Source organism: Netta rufina (assembly GCF_964035555.1).
Source record: "Netta rufina genome assembly, chromosome: 10".
NCBI lineage: Eukaryota > Metazoa > Chordata > Aves > Anseriformes > Anatidae > Netta > Netta rufina.
The window spans coordinates 2,557,947-2,570,386 of record NC_140133.1 but is presented as its reverse complement, the minus strand read 5'-3'; the positions used below and the strand labels follow the sequence as shown (position 1 = coordinate 2,570,386).

Below are 12,440 nucleotides of genomic sequence, written 5' to 3'. Positions count from 1 at the left end.
CCATGAACTATGTTGTGAAAGCATTCTTCATCTGTACACTTAGCAGTAATTGACATAATAGTTCTGGTTTTCTGAAATCCTTCAAGACTGAATATAAAAAGCCTTTTCATTAAATGGCTGTATGGCAAAGGTAAGAATTGTAGTTTTTGTTTTGTATGGAGCAGAGAAGGTTGACATTTGCATGAAGAATCATAGAAGTTTATCCAAAGATGCGCTTTTTATTTATTTATGCATTTTATTCATTTTTCTACTATTTTAGAATGGAGTAATTATTTGCCTCTCTATCCTGCTACATAACAAGGAGCCATACTGGATTTTTCTTGGATCCGTGTTTTGTGAAGAGAAAAGGAGGCATGCCCTTCTGGTCAAGTATTAGTATGCTTGGCTAGAATATAAACTGTTTCAAAACACCATTTGGCTAAAAACCTACAAAGACAATTTTATGCTGTACTTTGTTTATCTAGGTGTCTTTCTTACATCTTTTATTTGGCATGTTCCTAAAGGAGCAAATAATGTTAAGAATCCATAAGTGATATTGTAATGTATTTGTCCCTAGATGTATTTGTGCATCTGCTCTGTGTTTTCAGTATGTTTTAATGCTAGTTTCAGAAGCTTTGAACCTGACAAACATATCAGTGGGGCTTTTTCCAACTGTTTTGGTCTGAATGGAGCTTCCCTTCTACTCAAATTGTGCAAGTGGTCTTTTGTGCAAGGAGAATGTGTGACTCAAAGCTTATAAAGCAGTACAACATTAAGAGATGATTGACTTGAGAGGGTGAGACACAGTTACTTGTCGTGCTGATAATAAGTGTACTCTCATTGCTGGTACTTAACACATTTGTATTGTGTTGATACTTCCAGGAATGTACTGATGTTTAGATGGCTTATTATCATCCAGTATGACTGAATGTGTTTTGCAGACTAAAACACCTCTTTCTAGAGGTTCTCATGCCTCCATTTGTTGTATACAACAGGCATGATGTGGTGGGTAAAAGTAGAGGTCTTTAATGTCTCCCATTGTAAGTGTCATTATGGGACCTTCTTGCACTGTGTGGTGTAACTAAATTGGTTTGTTTCTATAATTCTGTGCATCTCTTTGATTATCAGAAGATTAGGAATTAGACATTTATAGTAAAATGTTAATTTACATGTTTGCCTGGTTCTTTTTTAGAACAGTTTTTGTAAAGGTTTGTGAACAGGTCTTTCCTTGAGCAATTTCTGAAAGGATGGCTTTTATTTCCAAGGCTGTACCTTGCCTTTGTTGTATATCACTTTAACAACAGCTCTGCTAAAATTGCCCCTTTTGGTATGTTATGCATTAAATATTTTACAGCACAATTGGCTTACAATTGGCTTCATTTAGCAGCCATCACATTTGCCTTCATTTCCTGTAGTTTGCAATGCATTCCACTGGCTTTCTGTGTTGTATGTCATAATGCTTTTTCCTGCCCTGCCACTGGTACAGGTCTCGATTTCCTGGTTGCTGACAGTCATGGTTCCATCAGCCTGTGCAGAAATTTCTTCTTACCATGTGTCAGAACTAGCTCTGTTTTCAGTCTTTAATTTTGCTACTATGATAAAATTGATGCATATAGAGGGTCTCCATTCATTTTGGTTAATTCTTATGTTTTGCGTATTTGCCTTCTCTTTGCTAGCTAGAATTTTATTTTAAATTTTATTTTATTTTATTTTGTTTTATTTTATTTATTTATTTATTTATTTTCTGACAGTATTTTTTCATGTATTTTAATTTGTTTCTCAGTCATGCCCTGGCATCCTACAGCTCCTCAGAGTGTTATTTCTTACCTATCAGCTTTCATAGTCTTGGGCTATGTCTTCTCTAAAAATACAGAATTATCCTGCTATCTGTAGTCACATCAATTTATGGTGTGATCCTCTGTCAGCACTACTGGGTTTTGGCTTGGGATCTCCTCTGCGAAGGCCTTTTACAAAATTGCCAGGTAGACAATCCTGTTTTCTTATACTGTATTAGTGATAGGTATAACTGTCCCATGTGCTTGGCTCCTGTGACAGCTGCTCTATTACAGAAGAATCTTGGTAGCTCTTCCAGAGATGGACAGCATGTGCATACTTCGACTTTTGCTCCAAGACCCTAATATTCTTTGTTCAAACCTGCTTATGTCCTGTATTGAGAGCTTTGCTCTAACCACTTCAGAGAGCTACCTTTCCATTGTTTGCTTTTAGCTGTTTTATCTGAGAAGTTAAGCAGAGTCAAACCAGGTCAGTTGCTGAATGGGTAGCCTCAAAGGTAGCTGATTTGCTGCAGGAAGTTTTTTTATGTTTAATTGGGTTGCAAGCTATTCTCAGAGTCAGGACTAAATCTCTATTGCCAAATTAGCTAGCATTAGGGAGGACTTTACCACTGTAATTCTGTCTTTCAAATGAACTAAAGTTGAATCTCAGGCCACCATATTCACTACTAAATAAATAATAAAAAATCATGAAAGCCATTGTGAAAATAAATGCATCTGGCCATACTCCAGTTCTTGCCACTTCAAAGGAGAAGGGGCATGTAATTAGGGCAACATTGGAAACTGAAACAAGTACATATTCACCACTATGCCTCTGCGCCATCATACACTTGAAGTCTTTACCACTCCATATACCTGTGAGGAGGGAATGTGCTTTCTGATATTGCTGAATGGTTCACAGCACATGAAGCAAAAAGGACAAACACCTTCGTCTGTGCCTACAGTTGTCCAGATGCTTTGATCTGCGAGCTGATGCATCCACATTACCCAGTAGAAGGACAGGGAAGGGAAGAGAGAGAAAAAAGCAAAGGCAGTTGCCAAAATTGGCACCCAGCCCTAGCTCTTGAATATGTTGGATCACCCTGAAAAGCATTCATATTAGTGTTGAGTAGTATAATTATTAGATTGTTGGTGTATGTCCCAGCAAAGTATGTGATTTTGTTATTCTTTAAAATATGACCAGACTAAATATGTTGTCAGTGTCATCAAAACTAAGCTAATTTTGCTGCTATCTTTGAGCCAAAAGGATGCCGGATTTTGCATTCTTTTCCAGTGCTTGGTTCTGTAGGCTGTGCACATACTGCTTTATTGTATGACAGTACTGCTCTGCAATGTTAGCAGCTGCCCTTGAGGCCAGATATTACATGAAGGAACACCATTTTGGATGCTAGTATCTTTGTCAGCTTTCCAGGAGAAATTAACGGTCATATTACAGAGGCAAAATAACTGGGGAGAAAACAAAGGATTATCAGTAACAATTTTTCTTGGTAAGAACATAGAGTATGGAAACAGCAGTATGCCACATTTTCTTCATATAACTGAATTCCTTTGTAGGAATTTTCTTATTTTCTTCTTATTTTTTATTATTTTCTATAAAGTTTCTGTAATTGGAAAGCAAAATGCACTATGTATGAATTAGTTTATTTCCATAGACTTATCTTACTCTAGACATTATCATGGATTTTGTGAATTAAAGTACTTTTCATTATAGTGCTAACCTCTGTCATGCTGATGTACATCTTTCAGTCTGCACACTGTGGTTGCCTTTGTTGAGTGTTCAGCCCTACGTCTTAGCATCAGCAGTATCTGTGACAGCAGGTTAACTGCTACATGCATTTTTACTGTTCTTTCACAATATATTTCAGATTCACGTCAATGTAGCTATTTGCTTGGAGACTGGTTTTGTATTAAATGTCAATAAAAAACTGATAGCATCTACGCAAACAGCAGTGGAACAAAATCCCATATAATTGCAAGTAATCCCATCTAAAAGGTCAGGGAATACTTGAATTGTTTTTGGCTGTTACTGTCAGGAAGCACAAGAAGAAATTATGTTTCAAGATGTGTGGCAGAAGACGTTTACACTTCTTGTCTTTGAATCAGCCCCCTAACATCACATAAATTATTTTGCATTTATATTATGTTCTTACATTTTATTCTTTTCCTCCCTTCTCAGATTCCTGAGTATTCACAAATACTTAGTTACCAATATTGAAAAGTAACTATTTTGGGAATGCAGATGACATTCACCAAAAATCTGAAAACTTCATATTGTTTCTAAATGAAGTAACGGGGTCAATTTAAGCAGAACATAATTACTAAAACTAAGAGTTGCCCAGAACTATAAGCTTAACATATATTATTGAAAGATGGTCTTCTAAAAATTTAATGTGGATATATGGCCAGGAACTTCGTGGCATTTAGGATGGCACATGTTCTTGGAGATGTGTACATGTAACAGTCATCAAATTTACAGCAAGGAGCTTGGTTTTGAGATTGGTTTGCCTGAGGGTGTAGTAACGAGTAGAGAGAGGTAATTTTCACTTATAAGCTATCTGCCTTCAGTTTGTTACTGTGGATAGATTTTTTTCCTCACTTCAATTTTTACTCCAGTATTAAAAGGATTAAACTGTGTGACCTAATTTGCATTAAAAAAAAAAAGCATAAAATTTGACTGATAGATTGCTCTTGGCATATTGTAAAAAGAACAGCATGATAGACATGCAGGGTATAGGAAGGTAGTGAGTTACCACCAGGAATAATTTAGAAGGATAAATAATAATTTTTGGTTCCAGTCATCATAGACTATATTTTAATTGTGCCCTCTTGTTTAGTATGTTTGTTTAATGCTCCTTTCAGGGAAAAAAAAAAAAAAAAGTTAAAAATTTCCCATTAGTTTCATAGTCACTAGATTAATGTTTTTCTTGATCAGAATTTGGATGATTAGGGGTTAGTGTTGTCAACATAATGCAAAATATAGACTCAAATGTACATGTTCAAGGAAAATTTTCTTGGCTGTATTTCCCTTGAGTTCTCTAATCCATAGTACAGCTATATAAACACAAAAAGTGGCTCTAAGTAGATGGGCTAATAAAAATGATCCACTACAATAGTGACATGGGTATTTCAATATACTTTAATTAAAAATAGGATTTTATATACATTTTATATACGTATTATACATAAATATGTATTTTAAATGCCAGTGGAAGAATTTTTCATTCAGCTGAAAGCTTAAAAGCCTTGACAATGAAAGTTGTCTCATGATCTGATGGAACACAACTTTTTTAGTTGTGTTCATTTATTTCGTATTTACTGCTATGGAACCAACATGGCAGCTTAAAAACATACTTGGGCAATCTGGGGTTTTAGGAATTGCTGGGTCAAGAAGGTACTAAAATGTAGTAAACAGAAATAGTTTATTTTCAACATCAAGGATTTGTTTTGTACTTTTCACCCTCAATGGGAGTCAAAAATAATATGAGATTATAGTGAAATTTGGTTCCAGCATTTTCCAAATAATAATTGGTGTTATGTACTATAAGATTTTGTGTTTGGATATATACCATAATTCATCCAAGTATGGGAAAAAAAAAAAAAGTATTTTATTTTGTGTCCCCACCAGTAAACATTTAAATATAGCAATAATGGCCTTATCAAATTGAAGATTAAAATAAATATCTAAAGTGTTGCCATGAGATATTCCAAGGGTTTAAAGAAATAAAATTGAATAAATAATCTACTGTTACGTTGACTCACTTATGTCCTCTAGAACAAGTGCTCAACAGGGTCACCTAGAACATGTTGCACAGGGTATCCAGACAGGTTGTATAGAATTTATTTTGACACTCTTTATTAACACAGGAAATTGCAATAGTTTGCAGACACTAAATTTTGGGGTACTGAATAAGCTGAAGATGATAACAGAGTTGAAGAGATTCCATTTCAGAAAAATCTCTCCGCTCCTCTCCTCTCCTCTCCGCTCCGCTCCAAAAAATAAAATTCTTTCTTTCCCTAGATCCAGCCATTGTAAATGGAGTTTATTGGTCAGAATCCTTAAATAAGGTGTTTGTTGATAACTTTGATCGTGACCCTTCTCTCATCTGGCAGTACTTTGGAAGTGCAAAAGGATTTTTCAGACAATATCCAGGTAAGAAGAATACAGGTTGAAAAAAAAAAAGAAAAGCTATGGTTGCAAATTTCCATTGAGCACTTTCACAAATCCTTACATTCACAGATACTTGCAAGTTCAATTTTAATTTATCTACTTTTCAGAAAGATTTCTATTGAGTGTTTTCAATGTTCTGATTTTTTTTTTTCTGCTAGTTTCCATTTGGAAGTTAAACCCCTAAGATAGCTCACGCATATTCTTTATTCATATATACATAGATATGAAAAATAACTTCTGAACTGTCTGTGGAGAAAAACTAAAGACCCTTCATACATTACTGAACTTAGATAATGTGTTCTATTAAGACATACATGAAGATTTTAATTTATCCGGTAATTTATCCTGTTCTTAGATTTCCCCATAATTTATTATCTTGCATTTAAAGATTTCAAAAATTTGTTTTAAAGGTACTTTCATACAAGTTGTAATAAAATGCAACTAAATCACTTTTCTTATTTCTATTTAGCAAATAAATACTAAATGTATTACATGTTAAGGTTTATATTTAATTGCATGTCAAATATGCTACATACTAAATAAACTAAAAAGCTAAATAAATTCATCCCCAGCTTCTGCAATTTTGGATCAGGCTCAGAGTGAACTTTTCCTTTAGCTGACAGTTCAGTGACCCATGGTGTGTTTTCATTTTTATTTGTTTTGGTTGTTTGTTTTTATGTATGAAGTCTTGAGTTTAATGCGAGCCAGTTTACTGTAAGCCTGTAGGTTTGAAAGTGGCTGAAAGCAGTATATACATCTGTATTAATTTTAGATTATGGTTGAGTTCTCAAGCCCCACAGTATTTTAAGGATAGAAAATGTTAATCTTTATTTTAAAGGCTGTTTTTTTGTTTTGTGCTAGATGATTGAGTGCAAAAGCTGAAAGGACTGCCTGTCAATCTTTTTTTTCTTTTTTTTTTTTTAAAATGGTCAAAATACAAAATGTATGACCTGTGAGTGAACCTCTTAATATAGCAGTACCTGTTGAGATAAGCAATGAAATGTTAAGCACATACAGTTTGAAAGGGACTTGGCCAGCATGTCATGAAAATGGTCAGCACCGAAGACCAAGTATGACAATACTTCAGTGACAATAGTATGATGTGCACAGTAGTTCTGAAGAGGTTTTCACTTTAGAGTAGGTTATAAAGGAGTGAGAAAATCATAAATTGTATTGTTTCTGTCAGTGCTATTTTATCCTTTTTTTTTTTCTCAGCATTAGCTACCTTATAATAGCAAATGTAAAATTCAAATATGAAACTCTTAAACATTACTTTGTCACAACATCACAGATGCATTTTGAGAAGTTACTGTGTAAAATTTTGTAATCTTTTTTTATATTTTATTTATTTATTTATTTATTTATTTATTTTCTGAACAGGTATTAAATGGGAACCTGATGAGAATGGAGTCATTGCATTTGACTGCAGAAATAGAAAGTGGTAGGTAATAGATGTCCAATGTTTAAGAAATGTAGAAGAAAGAAAAGTTCAGTATTTTAAAGAACAAGATGTTTTGTCTTTCATCTCAGGTACATCCAAGCAGCTACTTCTCCAAAAGATGTGGTAATTTTAGTAGACGTCAGTGGCAGTATGAAAGGGCTTCGACTGACCATTGCTAAACAGACAGTTTCATCTATTTTGGATACCCTTGGTGATGATGACTTCTTCAATATAATTGCTGTGAGTGTCTCAGGACTTTTTTTCCATCTTTTTCTTCCATCTTTTCACAGAGAATAATGCAATGACATATAATCTTTTGTTGCTATCTATTGTGTTTTTATCACAAAATACAATTGAAAAATGTTGAGGGCAGGTGATAGATATCAGATGGCATTTGGACTAACTGGAAAGACTGATTTTTCAGTGCAAGCTGGTGACAGTGTTTCAAAGAGTTTTTCTAGGAGGTGCAATCTGAAGCCCCTTAAGCTGTCATACTCATAGCGGGGTTTAATTAATAGACAACCAGATTAGGGGAAATTAATAGAATAAGATGTTAGATCTTGCTGAAGCTTGCATGGCAAGGTGAAATACCAATGTATCTCCTCATTTTTACAGTTCTCCTCAATGTGAATCTGAAATGTGCTGTGTACCTAGCTAATTGAGTTTCAGAAGTGAAATGTTCACAAAACAACTCTAAAGCAAGATAATGAATATAAGAATCTACTGCTTACTATCATTTTAATGACCCATCATAAATCTTCTAAAATTATTTTTGTCGCATTTTTCATGTACTTATAATGCAACATTGAATATTATGAACACATAACACAATTTCAGATGCTATTCTCCAAAAGTAAGATTTATTGATCTGTAAAATCATGTGAAAAGCAATGCCTGATGTTTAGCATTGAAGACATATTAAGTTCTAGGATACTTTTTCCATATTGATCCTATGATATGACATTATTTTGCAAATAACAACAAGTGTATTGTAACGTTTTGTGGAAAGGTTTTACTGGTGCTTACGAACAGTGATAACTAAGAATCATCAGTAGTTCTGTTATTCGTGTGTGGTAGTTGGTTCACATACAAGCTTTAAATATATGACAAGGGGATAGTTTTACACTTATTGAGGTGTAATGGGATTGATCATGACTATGTTTTGGCTGAGGAGGGGAGATATTGATGGTTCTATAAATTTCCCTTTGATATTGTTTTGAGAGTTAGTAAATAAAACCACTTTATAAGTAAGTGCTTTTATCATTAATGTAAGTCCCAAGAATGTATTCAAACTTCTGAATGTAAGGAGGATTTGGGCCTTCCCATGGTATGGTAAAACAGAAGTGCCATTTTTCTATTAAAATAAACAATCCCGGTAACACTAGTGTAAATCATTGACATTGTCTGGAGTATGAAATAACTATGCCTGAAATATATGTGCATGTACTGTATTTTTAATAAATTAGTTCAGAATATCTTTTGTATTAATCTTCCGTCATAATAATTACATAATTAACTCATGTAGAAGGAGGGCATAATTGATTGGTCGTAGGAGGACAGTTGGACCAGATGATCGTGGAAGTCTTTTCCAACCTTAATGATTTTATTATTCTATTAGTTTTTTATTATCCCTTTACACTGTACAAAATGTTTTCTAAAGGCATTCAGATGGCTTTTGGGGTTGTTATACGTTTCAGTATCCTGTGCACATAAAAGTTGAGAATTTTCATTAATGGTAATAGGAGTTATGGTCAGTACATACTAATGTAATTAAAAATTCAATTAACACTTAAAAATATCTAGTAGGATAGAAAACAAATAACAACAACAAAACAAAACAAAGCAGCCAACAACAAGCCCTCAAAGCTGTTAGCAGTACATTAGTTGGATTGTTTCATATCCATTAGGTCCGTTTGTTTTTTTACTAAATATATTTCAAACTTTATATGTAGCAGAAAGCAGAATTCAGTGTGAGTCTTTCCAGAGAATAAACATAAAAACATAATGTTAGAAATTGTTTTAGCTTTCATGGTTAGGTTGTTGCAAGATCTATCTGAAATTGATGGACTAGATGATTGAATTGCAAGAAATTGTTTAAATACAAGAGTGATTTTGTGCTGCCTATATTAAAATATAAGGTCAGTGTACTGGTGCATGAAAGAGATGCCTACAACAACAAGAGAAAAGGCATATTTTTCCAATTTGCTTTGAAGTGTAACTCCAGCTCATGCATTAAATTAACAATAATATCATAAAAGGAGTACTAATTTTGTCCAATGCTTAAATTTTTTAAATGCTTTTACAAAATGTAAACTCTACATTAATATTAACTGAGCTGAAAATTTTAATCAATTTTAACACTTTAGTCACACTATTTTGTCAAAATATATTAGAAGAGTATTAATTCAAAGCACAGTAGCATATTTCCCTGGTTTTAATTTGCAAAATTTTCCATTATAAACAGTTTTTGTGCAGTCTCATCTTCAAAGTCCTAGTATTCATACAGAAGGGATAAACTTTATTTTTGAGCCAGCCTGACTAATTCTACTCTGTGTGGGCAAAATGAGAGCAGGCTGGGCAAGGGGAAGGCATCCACTTGTGACCCTCTTTATGAGTGCTACAAGCTCTGGGCTGCACTTGTATCCTACTGGTTGCGTGTAGTAGTGTTAGGGGAACTTTGGAAATACCAAAGGAGGAATCAAAGGAATTGGTTTGGCTTCATTGTTGGGTGTTAGGTTGGGCTGAAAAGTAGTTGTGCCTAAAGTAGTGTGAACTCTTTACATATGTGTGTTGTTGCACAACACAGTATGAATTTGTTTCTAAGCACCTGGCTCCAGACAGTTGGCAAAGGATAAATATGAGAAATACTAAGGTAAATGTAAACTACTTGCATGGGTTTGGAAAATGCCTAATTTTTAGAATACGAATAGTGTCTGATTATAAGTCAGCAGCTGTCTTACTAATTATATGGTTCCTTACTTTAGACTTTGGCCTACTCACTTTATTGTATGCCTGCTGTACAAAGAAATAGCTAGAGTGGCAAAATAATGTAAACTAATAAAACAGATAAATGTAAGTAAGTAAATAAATTATTATAATCAGTGGCCCCAAGTGCTTAAATTATAAGAGAGCTTAAAGTAGGCTGAGGTTTTAAGAGAAGCTTGTAAAGCATGGTAATTGTTCTTTACTTCTCTCCCTCCCTCTGTCAATGAAGCGCAAGATGTTGAAAGCTGCTGCACAGTAATTAGCTCTCTATGCTATTGCATCACAGCTATGACAAATGTAATGTGCAAAGATGTCATATACACGAGTATAGGGGTATGATATTATGTAACACTGGGAAATAAAAGAAAACAGTGTAATGCAAAGCTCTTGAAGGGCAGAATGCAGTCTTTTACTCAGGTGGATTCAGTTTGTAGTAGGAAATAAGAAAGTTGAGTACTGACAGCTTTGAACTAAAGAAGAAAAATCTGTTTCAAAAATCTTTTCCTGGAAAAAAGGGAGATCTATATCAGGTATTGCTGGCAAAGTCAGCACTTACTAACAGGTCTTTTGAGTCAAGATCAGGAAGCTATTTTACTTAAATACAAAATTTTAAATGTCATAGAATAGCTGCAGTACTGAGCTCAAATTGCTGGGTGAGATTGTGAAATATGTTTGGGGTTTCTGTAGATCGAGAAAATTCTGGAATGTCTTTTCTCTTTTCCATTCTGAAAAAAAGTTCAGCATAGTTAAAAGAGTTATTAGTGATCACATTGTAAAACACCCTATGACAATGACAAAGCCATCTGATACATGCTATGAAGCACAAGCGGTGTATTTTACTGAAGGGGGAAGGTGTACTAAAGCTTTTATCAAGTAGGTATGCCAATTTGAGATGGATATGTTGCTTGAATGCCTCCATGTGTTGCATCAACATTCTTCAGTTTTCATGGGTTTTGGGAGATTTTTGCTGTTTTGGGCATTCTTTTTGGAAGTGAAATAATTTTGTCTAGTAAATTTTTCCATCTCATAATATTTTTAAAGGAATTTGAAGTCTATATAAGCAGAAAATTGTATAATAACTAAAATATAATCATAACAATACATCTTTGCAACAATTTGAACCATCAGAAGTTGATATATATGTTTATATACAGATTTTTCGTACTATGCTTTTGTTTGTATCTGAATGGTAGAGGAATAAACTCTGAGAAACAGAGCACGTCAGGTTGTGCTTGTTATTCACAGAACACTGCTACATAAAATACTCATTGACATGCCTTGCCATAATCCAGCTTCTTTTTCCATATATAGCAGATTACTTTAAATATTTTATAGTAATATTCTTAAGGTGAATTAGCTACTGCAGATACAAATAGTGTCACAACTTGGCAGGGTTTCAGAAGGTTAAAAATCTACATTTTCTTGTGTTCATAATGACAGTTCGTAATGACAATTACCTCCCTCGACGGACTAGCAATGCTGTGCCTGATGCACCCCAGGATACTGTTGGCCCTCCTGGCTGCCAGGGCACACTGCTGGCTCATATTCAGCTTGCTGTCAACCACAACCACCAGATCCCTCTCTGCAGGGCTGCTCTCCAGCGTCTCATCGCCCAGTCTGTACGTATAGCCAGGGTTGCCCCATCCCAGGTGCAGGACCTGCCACTTGCCTTTGTTAAACTTCATGTGGTTGGTGATCTCCCAGCTCTCCAGTCTGTCCAGATCTCTCTGCAAGGCCTTTCCACCCTCATCTGAGTTCACAACTCCTCCAAGTTTGGTGTCGTTATCAAATTTGCTCAGAACACCTCCTAGTCCTACATCCAAATCATTTATAAAAACACTGAAGAGGACTGGCCCTAAAATGGAGCCTTGAGGGACCCCACTAGTGACCATCCACCAACCAGATGTGGCCCCATTAACCACAACCCTTTGAGCCCTGCCTATCAGCCAATTGCTCACCCATCATATGATGTTTTTGTTAAGTTGTATGCTGGACATTTTGTCCAGTAGGATCCTATGGGAAACCATGTCAAAAGCCTTGCTGAAGTCCAAAAAGATCACATCATCTGGTTTCC

At 34.8% G+C, this 12,440-nt stretch overlaps 1 protein-coding gene across 1 annotated transcript in view; it reads left to right on the top strand.

The window, feature by feature from the left end:
• The window catches only part of CACNA2D3 (calcium voltage-gated channel auxiliary subunit alpha2delta 3), a gene marked incomplete at both ends in the record, with an annotated part of 463,508 nt that overhangs the window by 186,946 nt on the left and 264,122 nt on the right, over positions 1–12,440 (top strand). The window contains 3 exons of the mRNA XM_084292978.1: positions 5,791–5,922; positions 7,321–7,381; positions 7,471–7,621. Coding sequence (XP_084149104.1) covers positions 5,791–5,922; positions 7,321–7,381; positions 7,471–7,621 — 344 coding nt within the window. The remainder of the gene's footprint in view (positions 1–5,790; positions 5,923–7,320; positions 7,382–7,470; positions 7,622–12,440) is intronic.